Source organism: Lissotriton helveticus, chromosome 10, assembly GCF_964261635.1.
Source record: "Lissotriton helveticus chromosome 10, aLisHel1.1, whole genome shotgun sequence".
NCBI classification, from domain to species: domain Eukaryota; kingdom Metazoa; phylum Chordata; class Amphibia; order Caudata; family Salamandridae; genus Lissotriton; species Lissotriton helveticus.
In genome coordinates, this window is record NC_136071.1 from 861,978,553 (window position 1) to 862,002,756 (window position 24,204).

Below are 24,204 nucleotides of genomic sequence, written 5' to 3' on the forward strand. Positions count from 1 at the left end.
TAAGGACCTTTAGCCCAAAATGGCAAAGTCCAACACACATGTTATGAGGGTTAGATCCCAACTAATTATAAAGGGTCTAGCACATAGCCTGGCATAGAATCTTGCTCACTCTCAGAGTTGTCTTTTTACTCCTAGGCTATGAAAGGAGTAGGCCTCACTGCAGTGAAAACCATATTTAGCTATTGTTTCACTGCCAGGACAAGTAAAACTTGTAAATGTAAATGTAAATGTACAGGAATTTATATAGCGCAAATCACCAAGCGGTTTCTAAGCGCTTGCTTAGGGAACCCGTCCTGGTATTCCCCTGTGAGATAATCCCAGCAGGGTATCCGCAAGGTGAAAGCCAGGCATCCCGCCGCGAGGGGCCGTTGTGGAGATTAAGCAAGCTATTGCCCAGAGTCGCAGAGTGTGAACCCGTGAATCGAGTAGGCACCGGAGCGAGAATTGTCGAGTCCATGGACATTTTAGGACTCAAGACCCCGCCGAGCCGGGAATTGAACCCTGGTCCCGGGCTGACCTCTGCTTCCAGGTCTGCCTCCTCTAACCAGTGAGCCACACTTCTCCACCTAGCTAAAAGTACATGTCCAGCCTTTTAGTTACACAGCACGCTACCCATAGGGTCAGTTAGGGCCTGCCTTTGGGGGGACTTATGTGTAATAAAAGGGAAGTTTTAGGCTTGGCAAGGTTTTAAATGTGAAGTCTATGAGACAGTAAACTGTGCACACAGACCCTGAAATGGCAGCCCTGAGACAGGTTTGAAAAGCTACTTGTGGGGGTCGCTGTAATACAAGGGAAGAACGGGTCACACACCAGCAGGTAAGATTCTCCAGCAAGTATTATCAGGGCACACAGAAACCTTGCGTCCTCAGATTGAAGAAGAAGAAAGAAGGACCAAAGAGCTGTGTAGAAAGAGGAGGATGACAACTGCTTTGGGCCCAGCACTACCTGCCTGTTCCCACTTTGACCTGCACCCAGCAAAAACCTGGCGTGTCCAGCAGCCATCCAGAACCTGGAGGACCTACCCCACCTTTCCTAAACATACTCTAGTCTACCGTGAGTACCGGATTTGCAAGACCAAAGACTCCAACACAGACCGCGGATCCAGTTGAATCCACAGTTCTGCACCAGACGCACGCGGCTCGAGTTCGAGTTGCCGGACCCCAAGAGGAGGTCTCCCCAGTGATCCCGATCTGGGATCTGTTGATCCCTGACCTGCCTCAAATTTCTACCCGATACCTGCAGCCTCAACCAGAGAGATGCCCACAACCAGAGCTGGTAAGAACACCCAACGCCCAAAGACACTCCTGCACCCGACGCCCCACATCCTTCGGTGGCCCAACCGTCAGTGTCCAGGTATCCCTCCAATGTACCTCTCTTGCCTGTGGTTGCCATCAGGAATCCAACTTGGCTGAAAATTCAGCACTTCTTTTAAACCGGTAATCTCATTTAAAATTAACAGGGCTCCCAACGACTATTTGGTACCCTGCATCCGGCTGCCTCTGTGATGCTGGTGGTGCAGCTCTTGAGCTGATTGTTGGCCTTTGCAGTGCTGACCCAAACACCAGCAGCTTTGTTCCCACAACATAGAGTCCTGCTCACGAGTAGCCCCTGACCGAAGGCCCCCTAGCCCCATTGGCTAACATTAGGCCCTTGCATTCTGCACCCGATCGCACTAGTGCTGCTGATGGTGCAACTTGAGTGCCTCTGTGAAACTTGGTTCTAACCCCAAACAACTTTTTTGGCAGGTCATTTTCTTACATGCAAACCGATTACATTCTTTCCTACCAAAGGAACACGTTTAAATTATTTTCCCCAACATTTTCTGTGTTGAACAGACTTTTGTATTGAATCCAAAGTGACTTTTCTTGAACCCAAAATTGTCATACTTACCTTTGTATTGTAGCACCCATAGTGTGATATCTAGGCATATCACCCCAAGTAGTCAAAGTAACTGAAAAGAAACGCAGAAGTAATGTAAAGTAATTTCAATGTATTCTAAACTGTTTTAAAAGGCAATACAAACCTGTAACGATTCCAATTTCAACTAAAATTGCATTTTCTTGTAAAAGTTTAGCATTTGAAAGCATATTCTAGTTACCTTTGCTAAGCCCTGCTTAATTCTAGAAATAAAATATAAGTATTCCTTTTTTATACTTACCTAATTAGTATGGATTCAGTCTCAGAGTGTGTGCCATCAGTTCTTGTCTGAGTGAATATAATAAATGCTTAATACACCTCCTGATAAGCTTAACTGATCAACCATAATACCACAAAGAGAGCTGCTAGTGATTATGTAATTTAGACCCTGCTATATCTCTGGTGACCCAGTGGACTATCTGCACAATATACCTTACTTTGGTATAGTATATACAGAGTATGCTTCCTAGACTGGATACATGGGTTACCACTTTACAAGGGACCTACGGGTAAACTAAATATGCTAATCAGGTAAACACCAATGTAGCCATGTTTACGGGAGAAACACAAGCACTGGTTAGCAGAGGTAAAGTGCTCTGAGTCCTAAAGCCAACAAAAAGATTATACAAAAAGTGGGAAGCAAAAGCCAAACGGTTGGGGGTAGACCACTCTAAGGATGACCGGTCTAATACCTTATTAATTGTAGCCTGGCTTGTGCTTATTGGACCGGTCTATGTGCGACTCAAAGGCATAGCGTAATAGATATACAATTTATAAGGATTTTTTCATCTGCTTGCCAGAGGCTATATTAATAGTTGGTTTTACCGTGGCCATTATTGTGCCAATTAGAGAGCCAAATAGTGAATGTTCTGGCCTCATGGTGCCTATTTCAAATAACACTTTGTGTCTCCTACTTTGCATAACAATGTGGTTGCATCATTTCTTGTCTCAACATACCACTTAGCGTACATCCATGTAGCATGGACATCTTTCCATTTTAACATTGGGTTTCATTGAATCTGTTGTACAAAAAAAAAACAATCAGCAGTAGTATACCAACCTACACAATGTTGGTCAACTGCTCGAACTATTCACTGATTCAGTTTGATGATTTCCAAAACTATTTGGACCGCCAAGAGAAAATATTATAAAATATTCCCTTTAAGATTAAATGTGCAAATTCTGGAGTTAATATGACGTTAGGAAAATAATTTTGCTTACTTAATATTCGTGAAAATGCATAGTTAAAATATAGGTATTTTCCTAAATAATAGCGAACTGGAAAACTCCTCATTGAGTATTCATTGCAGCCTAAATATGCTTAGGCACCCTGTACTAGCAGAAGTCCCTTAAGAATCGCTTATGTTTTAGGTTTCTTTGTTACACACCATACAGTAATTCATTTAAAAATATTTATTTGATCATAACAATACAATTTGATTCATTTTAAAAGTTTTTTTCTAATCTTATCAAAATTTAGAGAAAGACCGTTCCATTAGCAACATTGCACGGCCAAATTATAGCCACAGACTGCTTTTAAACATAATGTAGAACATCTAACTACTTTGTAATCAAGACTATTAATTTTGAAATACCATTCATTTAACAATCAGTTAAAAACTAGGCTGAAGGTTTAATTTCTTCTCCTTAAGTGGTTCTTTTCGAGTTTACAAAAACTAGGCTATCCAATCAATTCATGTTGTTATAAAAAACATCCAAAATATAATTTTTTGAGACACGAATACTTTTTAAGTTTAACTTCAATAGTCTGTCACTCAGTTATCTCAAATTTACAATCACTTCCATGAACTCCAGTAGCCAGAAGCAGAAGACTACCCTTCAAAAACTTGTTTCTAAAATTCTTTTTTATCATGGGGTTTGTTGTTTTATATTCGTCTAAACACAAAAGTTTATTTTAGGTTGGATTTACGTCCAAACAAATGATTTGTGGAGTTTTAAATTGCATTTGTGAAACACATTATTTCTACTTTCTGATCAATGACAAAACCCTGAAATAATGCAAAGTTACAGACATCCGTTTTAACTTACAATTAATGCTTAACATGCTATTAATAAACGTTGTGCCAGAGCTTCAATGTATAATAAATGTGGAGCATTTCCCAAATATAACTGCAGGGTCACCTATGCCTTGTCACCTAAGATATATTTCTGAAATTGTGAGATAAAATGTATACAACCTTACCAGAATTTAATATTATCAATGTAATATTTGTAAACAGCTTAGCAGAATTAAGTCAATATTGTTTTTTCGGTAAAAAATATATTCTTGACTAGATTAGATCCTCTGCCGGTTGCTTTCAAGACTTGATCATGTATGTTTTAATGCACCACTATCTTAAACAACGTTTCTTTTAGTGTATCAGTAGATTCTTCTCAATTAATTTCCCATTAAGTATATGAATCTCTAAAAAGAGAACATATTAGCAACCCACGATTATTCATTTGTATCATTAGTCAGCTTTCTTGTTATTATTACAAATATCTAAATTCCGAAATCAAATGAAATGGAAACTTGAAACAGTTATCCAAAACTCAGATATGATTTCAAATACATTCAACCATGACAGCAGAGGTCGTCAGCTTCAGAATTTGCTAGACCATATAAAATACTTCATTAGAATACATGGAGACTTGTAAGAAAAGGTAACACTGTAAATCGTAAAATCTCTTTCATCTGCGCCAATTATGATTTCCAGATTGCAACAAACCATTTATAAAGTGAGGTATAAGTAAGCGGTATTGTAACCTGTCACTTTCAGATTCAAAATGTCTTCAACAGTTGGAGGACTTGCCTCTTTGCCCTATACCGAACAACCAGGGAATTTCCCACTGTACCTTGGGGAAGACTGAAAGGATAGACACATGTTAGCTGAAAGGTGTGATAAATACTGTTTAGCAAAATTCGTGCCAATCCCATGTGTCAAGAGAGAAGAATGATAATGCTATTACACCTGCAAATTCTCCTAAGCAGACTTGAAAAGGAGATGTTCAAAGCCCAAATCATCTGTGTGTATATATATATATATATATATATATATATATATATATATATATATATATATAATATGCTTGAAGCATAATTGGAACTAGTGGATGGCATCAAGAATTCTTTCTCTGACTTAAGAAAAAGAATGACAGTATTTTAGTGAACGGATAGTGAGTATACTGGAGAGCCCCCAGTCAAACCCAAAAGACCACATGTTCATCAAATGCTCCTTGCAGCCACAAAACTCACAAAAAAACTAAAAAGGACAGATCTCCACACTGATGCACCTGCTCCATATCTTATTTTGCCACTGTTGGATTTGGGGGTCTCAAATTGGCACAGGTAGGTACTTCTGACAAATAGGGACCCTTGCCTCTAGTCAGGATAAGGGGATTACACTCCTAAAATAACCCTTGCTCACCCCCTTGGTAGCTTGGCAAGAATAGACAGGCTTATCTCAGAGGCAGTGTGTAAAGCAGTTGTGACCACACACAGTAATTCAGTGACAACACTACAGATGGGCACCACACAAGGTTTTTATATAAAAAATAAGTATAGTTTATATAGATTTACCACAAGACCATAAACGACAAAAATACACAATACTGTTACTTTCATATGGTAGATTTAGCTTAGTTAAGTTCAGTTCTTAAGATGCAACACTTTCGTTAATGTACCTTAGGTTGCGTTGCGCTTCCACGACAAGCAATGTCGCAGTGAGGGAAATGCGGCAAAGTTCAAGTACAAAGCAATAAAAATGTGAAGATCTTCCAGATGCGGCACGCTTCTCCGGGGATGCGAGAAGTTCTCGGTTTGGTGCGTGGACTGCAGCGGCGACACCCTTATTCAGCGATGCGACGGCAACAGCTCCAACTGCGGCACTCTTCTTCCACGATGCATGAAGCTTCTGCGCAATGCGACAACTATAGCGGCAACATCCACGATGTGACCGCAGCAGCTCCGACGGCGGCACGCTTCTCGGGGATGCGAGGCGCTTTTCTTCGACGCAGTGCAGTGTGACAGTTCCAGCGGCGACACCCTCCTTCAGAGTTGCAACGGCAGGCCTAGCGACGGCGACATACTCCGACCTCATTGCGAGACTCTTCTCTCGATGCGGTGCAATGCGCCAGCTACAGCGGCGACACCCTCCTTCGGAGTTAAGATGGCAGAAGCTGCGACGGCGACACGCTTCCTCTTCGTTGCGGCACGCTTCTGTCAATGCGGTGCAGTGCGACAGTTTCTGCGGCGACACCCTCCTTCGGAGTAGCGAAGGCAGGCACAGCGACATGCTTCTTCCTCAATGAGTCGCGCTTCTAGCTCCTTGCGACATGCAGTTCCTCAGAAGGCCCAAAACAGCAGCAGGCACTTCCAAAGAACTCTGGGGAGCTGGGGGGAGTGAAATCTGTTGTCCCTGAGACTTCAGCAGGAGGCAAGCTCTTTTCCAAGCCCTTGGAGATCCTTCACAAGTTGAAAGCAAAGTACACAAAGTTCCTTTCGCCTTCCTTTGGCAATAAGGCAACCACTGCAGGCCAATCCCCCAAGCAGCACTTCAGCTTGAGAATAGTCTCTCCTCAGTTTCTTCAGGTTCCTCTCCTCAGTAAAGGTTTCTTCTTGTAGTCCAAAGTGATCTAATTTCTTGGGATCAGGGTTTCAATATTTATACCCCAAAATCCTTTGTTCTCTGAGGGGAGAGGGGCCATTGCCCAGTCCAAACCAGTTCTGAAGCACTCTGTTTACCAGACTTCTCCTTTCCTTTCACAGTGCAGGGCAGAAACATCAGACGCCCCACAGGAGGTGGAGCCAGCATTGTGGAAGGTAAGTACAGTCCTGGAGCACTTTGTTTACAGGACTCCTTCTCTTCTTTCAGTGTGCAGGGCAGAGACATCAACCGCTCCCCAGGAGGTGGAACCAGCATTGTGGAAGGCAGGCACAGCCCTATTCAAGGTTCAGGTGTAACTCCTCCCCCCCATCTAGATGCAGATCTCTCTATTCACCACTGGGCTGACTCATCCTGTCTCTTGGAATCCCCCAGCCCTGTCACTCACAAGACAAAGGAATACACAACCTAGCAGAGGCAGGCTTGAAAGGTTAGGCAAGCAAAAACCTACTTTCTAAAAGTGGTATTTGCAAACACAGAATGTTAAAACCAACTTCACCAAAAGATGTATTTTATCATTCTGAGTTCGGGCACACTAAACTCGAATTTCTACCATGTTCTCGGAGTCAGTTAGGATTATAAAATGTAATGATTCTAACAGCCCATTCTGGCCTAAGGAGAACAGGTAGCCTTGCAATAGTGAAAAACGAAAATGGCTGTAATTCACTATTAGGACATGCCACGCACATCAGGGCTTGTCCTACCTTACACCTAGAATGCACCCTGCCCTTGGGCCTACCAAAGGGGGAACTGATATGAAGAAAAGGGAAGGTTTAAGCACTGACAAGTGGGTGCACTTGCCCAGTCAGCATGACTACCAGACTGCACGCAGGCTCTGCAATGGCAGACCTTAGACACATTTTACAAGGTTGCTTCTGTGGGTGGCACAACCAGTGCTGCAAGCCCACCAGCAGCATTTGGATTTACACGCCCTGGGCACATTCAGTGCACTGTACTAGGGTCTGACAAGTAAATCAAATAGCCAAACATGGAACCACTGATTAATACATTAATTTACAATAGGGAGAACTTGCACTGTGGCACTGGATAGCAGTGGCACAGTGCCCAAAGCATCTAACACCAGCAAAAATACATGAGGAAACAGCACAAAATGGAAGGGAGACCCACGCCAATGGTGCCAGATCTAACAGCCACCAAAAGTTAGTGCTTTCCTCGCTTGGAGCATTTTGTTTGTCGGTGGAAAGCTCAATTGCAAACTCTCTCCACATCGATCCATTGGAGTGAAACTCACTGGCACTGCTCATACATTCCCGAAGAAAATAACTTGTTCAAAAACATCTATCTAGAAAAGAACCAAAAAGGAGGAACTCACTCGGTTTACCCTGCAGAATTGCCTTTTGCTGCTTTTATTTAAAATTGAATTATCTGTATGTTGTGCCTAACAGTTCCGTGTAGGTTAACTCCACATTAACAATAGGAGCTTACACTGTTCGCTTTCTTGCCATTTCAGTTTGTGTTGATGATTTTGGGTCATGACTAAAGAACATTGTTGAATCAGGAGATTTAGCTACCTATTAACCATATCTTTGTTCATTCAATTACAAGACCGATATTTTTAAATAGATCATTGATTATCAATAATGTGCAACTTAGCTGACTGGGTATGAATTTGCCAGAGTTGTTTTGAGGGTTTACAACTGGATTTGAAAAGAGCATTTGAAGGTGGCTGGGTGTGCTCCATAGTAACAGGCACATAGTCGAGGATGGCTCAATGGCGAGACCAGGTACTGGGTGAAGGTACTCAATAATGAAGAGGTGTGAAGTGAATTTGTCGTAGCCACTGGATTGGCATGGGTGCGCGGCTGTCACACAACGGTTTAGATGACTGGATATTGTATGTGTTCAGTATAAGACTAAGAAGCTCTTGGGGCCTGCTGATTGGGCCCAGGCTCAGCACCAAAGGACACAATAGTATAATGGTGCTTTTGGGAACTGGGCTGTTGCAATTCTGGACAAGGGTGATGTGCTCCGGCCTAATACCTTTTCATTGAGCCTTCAAAATTCTCCAACTCAGAACATTAAGAGGTTGAAGTTTTTTAATCAGAAAGGCTACTCTCAGTGCGGTAGAACAGAGGCTCCCTGAAGAGAATAAAAATCAGTGATGAATGCATGAACATTGGCTCTATTCCTACAGCTGTTAATCAACCCCTAAGTTCATGTTCTCAGACAAGATTACTTTATTAAAAGAATGCACTTTGCAGTCGGCTTGTGAATGTCTGGTGGAGCCTCCTGAGGGCAAACGTTTTTGAACTTCAGGAAGTCCCTTTGCTATACAAATGCAATTCCTCAACATTCCCACCGCCACAGATGGTTTTATTCTGTCTCAGGCCATTTATTCCTAACATGATTGAAAACAGGGATGCCAGTCACAAAGAAACCCGCAAGAATTTCGAACACTGCTCAGATAAAAATGAAGGACTGCAGGGGTTATCTGAACAAAGTGTGCCTGCAGAAACTTCCATCACTCACTTATGGCTAATGCCTCATAAATATCCTCCAGATGGGAGCTTGGTGTAATAGCTTGGCACAGTATGCAATAACGTCATTGTGCAGCAACCCAAGAAAGAGCAGAACTCAATTTTCTTCTAAAAAGTCTGCTAAGGTATTTTAACGTCACACACACTTAGTAAGGTGGCAAAATGCGCAACCAAAACAGTGTAGGTGAACATAAAGCTTTACAACGTCCTTATTAGACTGGCATTAGGCTTTGCATTATTTCTCTTAGAACTTCAATATTTTATTTTAATATAGATAAAGTCATTGTGGTGTATAGAGCGCTATTTTCTTTTGTTTAAAGCCATGCTCCAAACCTTGTATGAAATATACATTTATTCTGCAATTTGTTTCCAAGGAAATGAGCTCTGGAACAAATAAAGCTGTAGACTAACCATTCCAACAGGAAACAACGATAGAGTAATTGTATATATTACACAGCCAACGACCAAGACTCTATAGTAAGGGTGAAGTCTCTGTTTCCACTGAAAGGCATTGCTTTTTTTTGTTTTTTTATAACACTGGTGCCGTCTGATGCATATGAACAAAAGTTTCCAATCCAACGGCACACATGGATCGGATTTGGCATGTCAAGTTTCGTGCAGCAAGCTCCTTGAGGAGGCCGGAATTTGCAGTGGGAGTTTAAAAGCTGTGTGTTCTTTTTTTAATTCGCATGGGAAAGTCTGTACTCCAAAACTACCAAAACTGCTGAAACTGCTGAATAGAATTATTGAAAAATCGGCATGAAACTAGCTCTGTACCCAGACTAGAGCATGTTTTTGGTTTGGGTAAATCCATTCATTGGTTTATTACATATTGACACTGAAATACGGCGGTGCTTGGGCTGTGAAGGGTTAATAAGTATATTTCCCATCGTTCTATGAGGGAACTGAAGAACCTCAGAGGATTCGTGGTCCAGGAAATATACTTTGTTGCCAGCCATTATAAGATTTTAGGGACAGAAACCTGCGTGCTGAAATAAATGTACGGATGGTATTAAAAGAGCAGGGAGGAGCCTCCGCTGGGCCCTGGGAAGGTGCGCGGGGAACCTAGAAGGGCAGATCCTGTGACTAAAAATTTAAAAATAAAGTGGTACAAAAGGGGGTGGTGATGGACGGAGCATCTGAAGCAATCAAACACTCACTCCCAGTCAAAAGATCTGGGTTTAATCCATCACCGTTCTTTAGCCCACTCTGCCACCCCAGTTCAGACATGGCCATATGCAAATCAGTCTGACCCTGTGCCTCATGGGAACAGTCCAGCCCGAACTGCCAAGCCATGCCTTCCCTGGACCGGAAACAAGCTTCCGAGGACCGGTTTCTGGCATTTCAGCCGTCTTCAGCCCGGCTTGCTTGAATACAGTGGCAAAGTGAGCAAGGGACTCGTGTCTCAGCATACCCTGCCAACGGATGTATGACGTTACAACGCGATATATTACAACGCACTCCGTTACAACACATTTTTTACAACGCAGGATCCATTACATCGCATGCCTTTACAACGCATGACATTACATAGCAGATGCTATTACAACGCATGCCATTACAATGCAAGTATAGGTAAGTATATATTTTTTTTTTTAGATGTAAGTAATTTAAATGCATTAATTAAATAAATTAAATTGTTTTTAAATAATTATTTAGTACATATATTACTTTAAGTTTATTTTTAAAAGAACTTTTAATAATAAAGAAATATTTTTTATAAATAATAAAATTATTTAAATTAATTTTTTAAATTAAAATAAAAGATTGTATTTTAAAACTAAACCCTAAAAAAAAAACCTGTACCCCAAAACCCAAACCCAGCCCTGAACCCTAAAAATACCCCTGTACCCCAAAACCCAAACCCAGCCCTGAACCCTAAAAATACCCCTGTACCCCAAAACTCAAACCCAACCCTGAAACCTAAAAATACCCCTGTACCCCAAAACCCAAACCCAGCCCTGAAACCTAAAAATACCCCTGTACCCCAAAACTCAAACCCAACCCTGAAACCTAAAAATACTCCTGTACCCCAAAACCCAAACCTGAAACCTAAAAATACCCCTGTACCCCAAAACCCAAACCCAACCCTGAAACCTAAAAATACCCCTGTACCCCAAAACCCAACCCTGAAACCTAAAAATACCCCTGTACCCCAAAACCCAATCTTATATAAAAAAACATAAATTAATATATTTATTTATTTTTAATATTAAATAAAATATTAAATAATGTTAAATAAAATATAAAATAAAATTATATACTTACCTATACTTACGTTGTAATGGCATGCGTTGTAATAGCATCTGCTATGTAATGTCATGCGTTGTAAAGGCATGCGATGTAATGGATCCAGCGTTGTAAAAGTTGCGTTGTAATAGAAGTGCGTTGTAAAAGTAGCGATGTAACGGCTGTTTCCCCCTGCCAACTTATGGCGAACAAAGTGGTACAAAAGTGGGTGGTGATGGACGGAGCACCTGAACCAATCAAACACTCACACCCAGTCAAAAGATCTGGGTTTAATACATCACCGTTCTTTAGCCCACTCTGCCACCCCAGTTCAGACATGGCCATATGCAAATCAGTCTGACCCTGTGCCTCATGGGAACAGTCCAGCCCGAACTGCCAAGCCATGCCTTCCCTGGACCGGAAACAAGCTTCCGAGGACCGGTTTCTGGCATTCCAGCCGTCTTCAGCCCGGCTTGCTTGAATCCAGTGGCAAAGTGAGCAAGGGACTCACGTCTGAGCATACCATGCCAACTTATGGCGAACAAAGTGGTACAAAAGTGGGTGGTGATGGACGGAGCATCTGAACCAATCAAACACTCACACACAGTCAAAAGATCTGGGTTTAATCCATCACCATTCTTTAGCCCACTCTGCCACCCCAGTTCAGACATGGCCATATGCAAATCAGTCTGACCCTGTGCCTCATGGGAACAGTCCAGCCCGAACTGCCAAGCCATGCCTTCCCTGGACCGGAAACAATCTTCCGAGGACCGGTTTCTGGCATTCCAGACATCTTCAGCCCAGCTTGCTTGAATCCAGTGGCAAAGTGAGCAAGGGACTCACGTCTGAGCATACCCTGCCAACTTATGGCAAACAAAGTGGTACAAAAGGGGGTGGTGATGGACGGAGCATCTGAACCAATCAAACACTCACACCCAGTCAAAAGATCTGGGTTTAATCCACCACCGTTCTTTAGCCCACTCTGCCACCCCAGTTCAGACATGGCCATATGCAAATCAGTCTGACCATGTGCCTCATGGGAACAGTCCAGCCCGTACTGCCAAGCCATGCCTTTCCTGGACCGGAAACAAAAATAAAAAAAAGTCGCAGGTTTTCTCACAGATCCGAAGCAGTGTTGACAACATAAATACATATTTATTTGTGCAAATCTTAAAAAAAAAAATAACACAAAAATAAATTGTGCATCTATATACCGCAAAACCTTTGTGTAGTGAGCACTATGGATGCAGATGTTTCCCCAGCGTTGTTGTGCATGGTGCCATGCACATGTAGTTCACAAGGACCAGTTAAAGGCATTACTGCAGGCCTGGCTGTAATCGCATAACGTGCTATGCATGGCCACAGGCCATGCACAGCTAATGGTGTTAGAGAGGGTGGTGCAGGGTCGGGTTAAAAGCAAGGCACTACAACCAAACACCACTGTGCATTGCTGGAGGCCAATTACCAGTCATAACTGGCCAATTTCAGATGTTTTCCCTAATCATATCTTCATGTTACCTGTCATTTTTTTAAAGGAATATCTAATATAATGTATGCTCTACACTTTCCACAGGAAAAAGTAATTTACCACTTAGTGTGTGTCCCTACCCCATGGGATTCAAACTGCAGTCAGAGTGGGAATACTCTGCTCTTCTCAATCTGTTCACAAACCGGGTGAACTGGTTCATGAACCTTACATTATTTTTTATTTTATTTTAACTACGTCGCAAGGTAAAAAAACATTTACCAAGGGATAGCCTCCTTCGGACCGAAGTTGGGTGTGCTGCTCATTTTGTCCACACGGGGTGCAGGGCATGGCTAATAGCTACTCCATGAGTGATGTGCTCAGCACTTGGCACAGAGCATGGCAGAAGGCCAAACTTTATGCTTAAGAAGCTGGATATTGTCCATGCCCTAGACGTGTTTAATCCTGGGGCACAGTGCCAGGCAAAGTGAAAGGCTGTATTATGCAACCAGTGCCCAAGTTGAGTGGCACTTATCCTGCGTCTACTGTGGCTATAAATAAACGTATTTTATAACAAAACCAAGTATATACTCTGAGTAGGCATGTTATGTTGCTCACTAATCACAAAAGAAAAATAACCTCTACTATGAAACACAATTTTCCAAACATGACATAAAAAACACCAAAATTCAATAGTTAAGGCAAAATATTCAACCATAGTTCCCCCGCCCACCAAAAGAATCTCACTGACCAGACCCTTGTTCACCACTAGTGCGGGGTCGAATGTTGCTAGTGCTGTCTCCATGTTGTACTCTACTCATCATGCTACAGTTTCTAATACAACATTTCTATTTATTTTGTGAAGCCAATCCATGTTTCAGGTCTCCTGGTGTGGTTTACATGCGTTTACCATGTTGGACTCCGATGGATTACAGAGGTGCACCCAAAGTGGCTCTCCCTTTCACATGACTAGATGTGACACTATTAACAGCTGGTGACAGGTGACTGTAGAAGGTCGATAGAGGGCTTTCGACCTCTCTACAGCAGGAATACTACCTACTGCCTTTATTAGATAAATCTAGGTAGGATGTCATTTCTGGGTCCTTAGAAGGTCGTCTGGAGGCCAATACTCAAACAGGAGTGGAAAGTTCCATGCGGCTGTTTGCCATGCATCGGTGGTAGACTTGAAAAGAAAACCTATTTGAGTGGACAGCTGGACACTGCTCAAGTGCACCAAGCCTAGATATAAACTGACCCTTTCGACTCATCCAGTGTTTTCCATTTACCAAAATAGGTCTGCAAACCTGAGTAAAAGCGAGGACCTGATGCAGGATCTCTAGCTACCTCCCTTTGAGTGGTAAGGACTGTAAACCTTTGACTGAGAACAAGACAGGCCTCTGAGGCCTTGTGACACTGGTGTAAACTGCCTGGAATGCAGGACCTACCTTTGCAAAGCCAGAGCCCGATAGGCATCCAGGGCAGTGCTTAATTTGAGCCTGTGCTTTCTGGTGATCAGCACCAGCACTTAATTGGGTTCCGGTGCTCAGCACAGCACCTAATTGTCAACACCATACTTAGAACAGTCTACCACATGGTGACGGTGCTCATCTAATTTAGAGATGAGCAGAACAAGGGGTGTTTGAGAATACAATATACATTAAAAAAATTGCTAACACCTACCTCCCGAGCCATTCCTTTAGCTTTGGGGACGTGGAATAGTCTGAACTGTCGCATTTATATAAGAGAGAGATGGTTGGTAGTTGTTTTGGCAGCGTTGACAAGGTCAATGGGTGGTGCAAGCTGCAGTGGCCTCCTGGTCAGAGCACTGGCACTTAATATTTTAAGAATGAAGCACTGATCAAGGGGCTGTGCTGTTAGCAGGTAAAGCAAATCAACAGTAAGCTAAACAAAGGCTGTATCACATCGTTGCCAGTGATGAAAAAGCTGATCCTCTTCACTGGTTTGCTCTATTATAAATTTTACTGCAGGTTGTATACCACCTTCTTTGACTGTTAGCTCTAATTTTCTTGCAGGCACATCATCTACTGGGGCTCCTTCGCAATTAGAGTATTATGTTCAGTCCAATGAATTGTGGCAGGTGCAAGGCCGGCCTGCGTGACACCGTGGTCACTTTATTGGGTTATGTGGCCTGCCACCCACAGTGACTCTCCGAGTCTGGCTAGACCTAGATGACTGAGAACCAGTGATAGTTTCTTCTGCTTTTTATGGCTTCGGGAAGGTATGTCACTTACAGCCCCTGCAATCATCACTGTGTCAATCACAGCAGCAGCGAGCTTTAACCTGCACACATGAACTATTCACAAACGTTCCTTTAGAAACTCCAGCAAGAATTAGTACTTGCCCCATCCAACATCCCATGATACCAGCACCACCACAGCTAGAGCCTCTCCTTACCAATCCAGCTGTGCTCTAGTGACGCAGAGTGACAGTGTCAGATTACGAATGACAACTGTAGTTCCTCCTGAAGAAAGGAAACTTAACAGTAAAGTAAGTGGGCACTGATCTGTGTGCTCTACGAGCAGATGCTGGTCTGGGCTACAGTGTCATAATTATACAGGTACCACCAGTTCACTGCATGCACGCTCCCTGGTGAACAGAGAGCAAAGTTAGAGTGATTCAGTACAAATGTAGAACAACTGTAAATGCTAGGAAGCTTCTTAAAGTTACAGAGCACATTACATCAGTAAAAATAAGTCTGATTTAGCTTACTCAATTACAGTACATTTATTTTGAGTGATGCATGCACTGCTTGAACTAAATGGTCTAACACACATCACCCTTGAGTAGTAAGCCTTAAGTAAGCCTTAAATATTTGACTTCCCTACCTCCAGCATGTCAAAGCCTAAAGAGGAGGTAATTAGCATTCAATGATCAAGCAGTAGTATATGGTTTCTTGGTTTTCAACAACAGCACCAATACTGTCAACAAGGATTGTTTGAATGTTCTTTAGACACGGAGGCCAAGGAGAACTGGCCTGACGACACGGTATTCTAAGACATATGAACCAAAAAGACATACCAGCCTCCGAACTCCTCCATATGGAACATTCAAAATTATATGGCTGTCCCAACAAAAGAAACATATAAATAAATATTCCACATTCAACACAATCAAAGGGAGGCTTGAGACATGTAGAGGGCCAGTAAAAACAAGGCTGTTCTGCTTGGTCCTCCCTTTATCACAGGACTACCAAAAATATAGAACTGTTCTGAGTGATGAAAAAAATCATAGAGTGACAATGCCCATCTCTCTCTCTCTGAACAGCTGAAGATGCAGGTTCCCAAATACCAAAGCATACAGATTAGGTAGGCTTGTCTCCATACCGCGTAATGATAGTGAAGTACACAAAAAAGTGATGGGTGGAATGTTAGAATTAGTCTCAGCCACTGGTGATTACTTGAGATGCATCCCAAGCCAGTGTTATTTTACACACCAGGCCACCACAGTTTGGATCCGTCCCTATGCAACTCAATATTGACCCTGCTCCAATAGGAACAATCCGGCCTGAACTGCCAGGACAGGTCCTCCCGGAACCAGACACAAGCAACCCAAGACCGGTTTCACACTGATTCAGGCCCTACAGTCAGGTGTGCAGCTTTGTTTCAGTAGCACAGTGAGTAAAGGGACCCACATCGCAGTAAGAGAGTCATAGTGAAATATGCCAAAAAGTGATGGGCGGAATGCTTGAATCATTGTGTAGTCCATCTCGCGTGAAGCACATACATGCTGCTGCCATAGTAACCCAAAGAAACAGACTGGGTACCCTCTGCCCTCCTTGTTCCACACCCAGCTGCAGCTGTCCCGCAACACAATAACCCATGCCCCATTGTGGTTTGGATACAAAATGATGCAGCTCTAAGTCACAATATTTAGGTGGTAATGGAAGGGAGGTGTTGCAGGGTTTCAATTTTACCTCTACAGCCATAGTCCAACCCCACCCACCTCATAATGCCCTTCCTGCTTTAATAATATTACTCAACTGAAACCTAAAATCACTTGCTTTAGACACAGCTACATATACAGACTACCTTTTCTTGTAACAGCTAATTTAAATAGGGAACAACGAACCAGGAAACAAAAGGAGCGAAAAATGATAGATGCTGCACTGTTGTAACCGGAGTTTAAGTTTCTTTTGATATGTTTATTATTGATTCTGCCAGTCAGAGAGCCCCCTTTGCTCCCCTACACCAGTAATTACAAAATTCACATAATTCCAATATCACACAGCTGCAGTGTTATTTTCTACATCAGCTCTCGATCCCCATTCTGCAAGAGTATGGATACATCTGGAAAGTGCATCACATCACATCACTGTTTGTAGACAGCCTTTCTCGGTATTAGGCATTTTACTATTCAATGTGCTTTTTAAGTTAGTGTGAGCATTTGTAATCTTGCAAGCCAATGTTTCGACACTGGACGTGGATTTGCAAGAAGCACCTCATCTCTCTAATAGCATCCCGGTCATACACTGGAGGGTATTTGTTTTATGCTTTCTGAGAGAGTTGGAAATGCAGACAGAGTTTGGAACAAAATACAAAGCAATACAATCTACAGGTCATTTTCGACATTCATCAAATACGAAGCATCGGATTAATACACTGTTATATCATACTCTTTCACAGTAAATAAATATTTTGCTAACATCGCTAGCAAAAAATATCAGATATAGTAGAGGAAATAATGGTGCTATATGGGGGCCACCTTCTTTTCAAGTTTGTGATTGAGAGTTCAGACTGCTGACTATTTGCAGCAGGTGCAAGACAAAAGTGTGGAAGCCCTGGAAGAAGTCATATGTTGTATCTTCTTAAAGAGGGAAGGATGAGGTTATTGGTTATACTCAAGAATGATTGATGAGGACCTCCAACTGGCGAGCTTGAACGAAGAGTGGAAATATATCTAGAGTGGAGTTTTCCAGGAGTATGTACTGCCTGATCTCAGAAGAGAGAGGATCATTTGCTCATGGATACTGCACTTGGGGGATCCCTACCAATGCCCATCCCATGAGGCCTCACATGGGTGGCAGATGGCACGCATCAACCATTCGGCCGGCCCCAGATGGAGTAGGGCCCAATTCTAGAGAAAGAAATTACATGTTTGGGACACAAGGGCTGGGCAGTCTGGCACTAGATGTGATCAGCCCACTGACAAGCAGATACTCAGATACTCTCCATGTGACCATCCATTCCTTGTGAGGAGCACAGATTAGGAGAGGACGACAATGGGTCTCTGAAATTGATTTTCTATTTGTGGGGTAGAAGCATGCTAGACTTTGAATTCTGGGAGTAAGGTCATTACGTGCACCTTTGATCTATGAGAGATGCCAGTTGCCATGCCCTCATTTGTGGTGGAGTATATTTCATCCTTTGAATACCTGCGTGAAGGATACTCCCAATAGGTTCTAAATTTATGTGTGATTTACTTAAACATTTATTTATGCCATCATGGTACTGAAAAGCTTCGGCAAGCTGTTTGGGTTAAAGTTGTGAAATAAAAGTATTTTCTCCTCTTTTTCAGAATGAAATTATTCTTTAACAATTACATACCTCCTGATAAAACCATGTGCAGCCTCAAATGCACAATGATAGCCTCCCATGCTTAGGACAGGCACAGCTTCACATGCCACTGACCAGTAAATGATTTTAGGAGGCTTCAAAGAGAACCATTTTCGACATCCACGAAATGTACTCTCCAGTCTTTATTCTGCAATTGTAGTATCACTCAAGGTAGTAGAAAATGGAATCTGACATGGTTCTACAAGAAAGAAGTTTCTTCCTTGGAAAAACCTATGATTTTGTCATTTCCATCACTCAGAAATTAAAATAGCCATCAGTTCTTTCATGCGACACTAATCTGTTGTGTCATCTTCCTTTTGTCTCTTCTCAGATTCGTCCTCAAGGCGACCCTATATCATGTTCTTTAGCAAGTGTACCAATTTCAGTGACAGTCCATTTAAGTACCTGTTTGACTGATATAACAGAATGTGTCGTAGAGCCAAGAACTAAAAAAGACATTTAGTAGACAGGGTATTCACTTCACTGGACTGCTGTAAGAGTTCATCAGTCTTGCCCTCAACTTGGTATTCAAAATATTTAAGTTTCACCAGCTCTTGGACTTCAAGCATAATTCACTACTAATGTGCAAACCATCAGCTCCATGTAAAGCACAGATGATCCTAAATTGTCAGCAGAAATGTGTTCAGAAAGGTATCCAGATGAGAAGAGATGCATATACTCTGAATAAATCTGCATACATCTGTCACTTTTTAGGTCGAGCATTCGAGACCTCTTGTATATACTTTAGTATATACTTATTATATACTTATATGTGTATGTACTTTGTGGGCTCTGGAGATCACCCCTAGGACTTGTCTGCTTCCGCTTAGGGACTTTTTTTCTGTTCAACTGTCTCTATTTAACTTTCATGATAGAAAACGACCAGCAGAGGTCAGTAAAATACCAGAATTGCTTTCTGCTGAGACACTATCTTTTTTCTTTTTCTGGCAACTGCCTCTATTTAACTTTCTTGATAGAAAAGGACTAGCAGAGGTCAGTAAAATACCAGAATCACTTTAGCATTCTCTAGATTCCAGTCCATAGAAATGGTCTTCCACGAGGACCCGTAGACAATATTTTTTTCAAATCTTGTATTTTCAGTGACATGACCACCGAAGGCCCTGATTTTATATTAAAAACATAGCTTGGCACTATACCATTTCCCGCTGAAAGGCAATATTTCTCACCAAGTGCTCCCATACCTAGCATGTCATGAAGTTTGGTGCTTACTCTCCCTCCATGTTAAAGAACAGTAGATGTTTTAGCACCCAGGCTAATGTGCTGCATAGCTAAATACATATAAGGTCCCAAAGATGAGACCAATAGCATTGCAAAGGCTTGTTAGTTACATCAAGACATTGAATGTGTGCGTTCTAGTGCTACTAAGGAAAAAACGCAAAAGGAAATCCAGAGGTGCAAATGTGTTAATTTCAAAGTGTTTATTGGATCTTGCCCAGATTTTACTTCCCAAAGCAAACTGCCAAAGGCCAAACAACAGTTCATTTGTTGAATTTTTGTACCTATAAAGTGTACTTTATTTTTTTAAATTACCTCGCTCTCAATTTTCCACCATGTGGCTCATGTTTGGCTCTTACCTGATAAAAGTCACCAGCTTGCCGGACATAACCAGCCACTTCGGTGTCAGAAGGGCGGACCTTCCAATACCTTCTCTCAGCATTCTTGTAATCTTCCACTTTGGACCAAGGCACGGTTGGCAAAAAACGCTCAGTCAATGGAGCAGCCACAATCACATCAAGTTGTCCACTGTACATTAGTACCTGAAAGAAAAATCACCAAACCGAGACAAAATGAAAAATTATTTCATAAGAGTTTTGCAAGACCGAAAAACAGCAATATACTTCACTGAAAAAATACTTATGCTAAGGGGAGCTATGGCAAGAAACTAAGGGCGAAAAACCAGTGAAAATGTCAAGTTATCGCTATCGGCACCAGGCACAGACACACACCGCTTCCACCCCCCACACATACACCGTCCCCGCCCCACACCCGACCCTCATTAAGTGTTCTTTCCGTTCGAGTTTGATGTTCAATGGTTTCAATACTGGTGATAACCATAACTGGCCAATTTCAGTGGTTTTAAATTTAAGGAGGGTGTAAAAAGAAAAAATGAATGAGCTCACAAAGAATCAAAATTAACATGCAGCTGACATATCATATTATGCTTTTGAATTTAGATGTTTTTGAGATGAATCAGATTAGAAAAAAGAGAGCGGACACCATTCACATAACCAGTAAAATAAAGTTTAAAGGCCACCTCTATTGGGGAGCTCAATTGATATTCTTGGCAGGTCGACTGCGTTTTTCCATGCAAAGTACACAGAAACACTCCCTTAGATAAAGCTGTAACCAATTACAGATTGAATTGCATAAAGAGGACTACATGAAACAATGTTATATTGGATGCAAGTACAGAAAGGCATCTTATCACACAATTAAGATACTTTAATCATATCAGGGCCAACATTTAATGCCAAACAACGTTCCTTTGCTCATGGTTAACTTCCATTTTGAACCTAACCCCACTGCACCTAGAAGGCCATGGAGCAAACTTCTGTTATGCAATAACCAGACAACATGTGCAACTGTAAAATTATATTTTCCATTTACTTATCAAGTACAATAAACAATTGTGTTTGAGGAGCATGAATGAGCACTTTGTATATTCTAATTCCATGTAAAGTTAAGGGTAGGTACTGTATGTGTGATGTTTTCTTATGGAGTGAAGAGGGCTTTTACTGTAGAATAACAAGCAAGCTATTGAGTGATGCAATGGAGGGAAGGGGTACCTCAAAGTCATTGAGGGTCCGTATTATGTATTGGCATTGTTTGTGCCCCATTATGGTGTATGTGCTGCCCCCAGGGCAGCAGCGAACTCGCCCTGCACTGGGGGCAGCGTATTCATGTGAAAACATGGAGCAGCCGCTCCGTGTTTTCACAGTGCAGGCGGCGCCCGCCTGCACTTTCAATGGGGATTATAGATCCCCTTATAGGCGGGTTAGTCAGTGATTGCACCTAGCTGCAAGGGCATGTCTGAGGGGGTCCATGGGACCCCTTTTACCCCTGCAGGTGGCTGCTGTCAGGGGGCACTCACAGTGCGTCACCTTTTAAATGGTGCACTGTCAGTGCACCTCCTGAGGGCTTCTTTGACTCTGCACCTGCATCTGTAATATGGCGCGAGCGCAGAGTCAAAGGTATTCTCTCGTTTGCATAGGGCACGCCCCTATGCAAAGGAGAGAATACCCTCTGTTGATAGCGCTGCTGCTTTAAGTGCGCCAGCGCTATCGGTATTATAGAAGGGGACGCAAAAGCATCTGCGACCCCTTCTATAATACCAAAGTGCCCCGGGGGCGTGCAAAGCGGAAGCAAACACTCGTTGCACCCCCGGGGCACCTTATGTAATACAGCCCCTGGTGGTGTTTTAAGGTGGTGGTTTTAAGGCATAGGCAGAAATGGTCTTCCTCCTAATCTGATCGGGCAGCAGCTGGGTCAAGGTGAGCAGGTAGTAGCTATAGAAGGAGTGGTGTGCTGCCCATTCAGCTGACTTTGGTTGTTTTCTTCATAGCAGTCAGAAGTTTGACACAAGCCTCCTCGAGCTGCCTTGGCAGCTTTGAGATCTGACCTAGGGAGGCTGTGATAGTTTTAAGGGCAGCTTGTAGAAACTACTACCTGGTGGCAGATTCCAGGCATCGAGGGTGAAAGGTGCCCTTTTTATTAGTAATTTTTCTGAAATGCTGCAAGGCTCATTGGGGGTGTTGGACAGAATAGAAGGTGGAGAAGAAAGTCAATGATCAACTGACTCACCAAACCAGTACAGTCACTCTATGCGGCAAGTAGATGAGTTTTGGGTTGTGCCACAACGTCAACACCATGTGCCAAATACAATGCTTCTTAGTCATTGCACATGCAAGAAATGCAAAAGCCTCTAGAAAATGACAAAGTGAGTAGACTCCTCCACCGCCCCCAATCAGAAACCCAAAATAGGGTGAATAGTCGTGAATGGGTGCATCTAAACAAATGGACAGCAATTTCCAGACGTCTTCCACAAGTTCCACATTCAGAAGTCGCTAAAGGTCTGATACTATGTGGGAACAATTGAGTGCAGCCCTCAGATATTCATCATCAAATGGAACAGTACCACAAAAGGACATCCTTATTTGTTCAATCTTTTTTAGTTTCGGCTTGAGACTTTCATGCTGCCCAGAAAGACAGTTGAAATGTCTAAAAAACAAAAAACAAAACAAATCAGAGGAATTCAAAAAAAGGGTGACCTGCTATTATGATGTCCAATTTGGCAATTCCATTGAGTGATAAGTAGGCCTTGCATGGTAAGCGGAGTATCCTAATATTGTTAATACATTTCAAAAATGTTCAACTAAGCGAGGCATGGACAAAGATCTATGTTGAAAGCGGTAATCTCCAAGGACAACTTATACTGGCAAACGAGAGTTAGGACAGGGGATGTAAAGTGACAGCAAAAGCTATGATCTGTAAAAAAAAAAAAAAAAAAATAAAAAAAAAAAAAATTATATATATATATATATATATATATATATATATATGTATATATATGTATATATATGTATATATATGTATATATATGTATATATGTATATATATATATATATATATATATATATATATATATATATATATATATATATATATATATATATATATATATATATATATAGGTCTTAGCCAGGCCCGGTCTTTCAGCCCCCAAGATTGTTGGGTGTGGGCATGAAACAGAAATGAATGGGGAAGAGTAAAACATGTAGTTAACCCATTACCCCTGCCTTTCAATCTCAGTACATGTGTGTCGAAAAGACAGTGCCTGATGGGCTTACAGACCATAAAAACTCACTATGAGCGGCAACCATCGTAAAGGTTTTTGCAAAGTAATATGAACCTGGTGTACAATCCCCTATTGTGACCGTAAACCCTGGATATGAGAGAGCATACAAGGTTTGAGGATCCTTTCCCTACCGAGAAGAGGAGGGGGCATGAAAGGGACAACCGCCTCCTATTTATGATTCGGAGAACAATGTAGCAATTGTTTATGATCACAATTGCAGTTGTAAACTACTTATGAATTACTGACCCACCGAGTTGGGGTAGTAGCCAATTTGCAAAGAGGAAGATGTTCCCTTGAGATGGATTTCATTTTGAGAGTCGTGGGGAGCAGGAAGTGGAGCAAGGGAACAACTGAACCCACACTAGGCCCAGTTAATGTTTCCACTGGAGAGTTTCCATTTTTTTTTTCTAAAAGCCGCACCAGTTCATTAAATAAGACATGAGCTGCTTTAAAAAAAAATTACGCGTATTCCGTTGGGTAATACAAATGCAGGGACAGAGGTCTCTTGATTCTTGCAGGCTTCTAATTCCTGCATTTGTAGGTGGTAAAATGACCTGTCCAATTAAAATTCATTAGGCATGTAGTTTTGTGTTCACATTCGAATTTACCCATTAGCAATGCAACCTATTAAGGTAGAAGTTGCACTGCAAATTGCATTCCCTTTCGCAAACCAGTTGGTGTGCAAATTGCACATCTCTTGTTTGCAAACAGGAATAGCACATCAAGCCCATAGTTCTCTTTTCACAGCCAGTTTCACAGCCTGTCACAACTAAGTCTTGTAGCAGCAAGAGTCAGGCCATACTGTTCAGTGGAACTGCTCAGGTAAGTGTGAAGGAGGTCCTACCCAGAAATATAACTGTACATCAACACTTAAGTTACAGGCCCACGGCACTCCCAGCTACTGTTACAGTATGCACAGCGTACCAAGCCAGCTATAGAAAAATACAAAAATGCAACATAGCACGACTTGTGCTGAAACGTA

General features: G+C 42.1%; 1 protein-coding gene across 4 annotated transcripts in view; it reads right to left on the reverse strand.

Moving 5' to 3' along the window:
* The window catches only part of CPVL (carboxypeptidase vitellogenic like), a 799,647-nt gene that overhangs the window by 131,446 nt on the left and 643,997 nt on the right, over positions 1–24,204 (reverse strand). For all 4 annotated transcript variants that reach the window (XM_078663502.1, XM_078663501.1, XM_078663503.1 and 1 more), the window contains one exon: positions 19,942–20,124. In XM_078663502.1, coding sequence (XP_078519628.1) covers positions 19,942–20,124 — 183 coding nt within the window. The remainder of the gene's footprint in view (positions 1–19,941; positions 20,125–24,204) is intronic.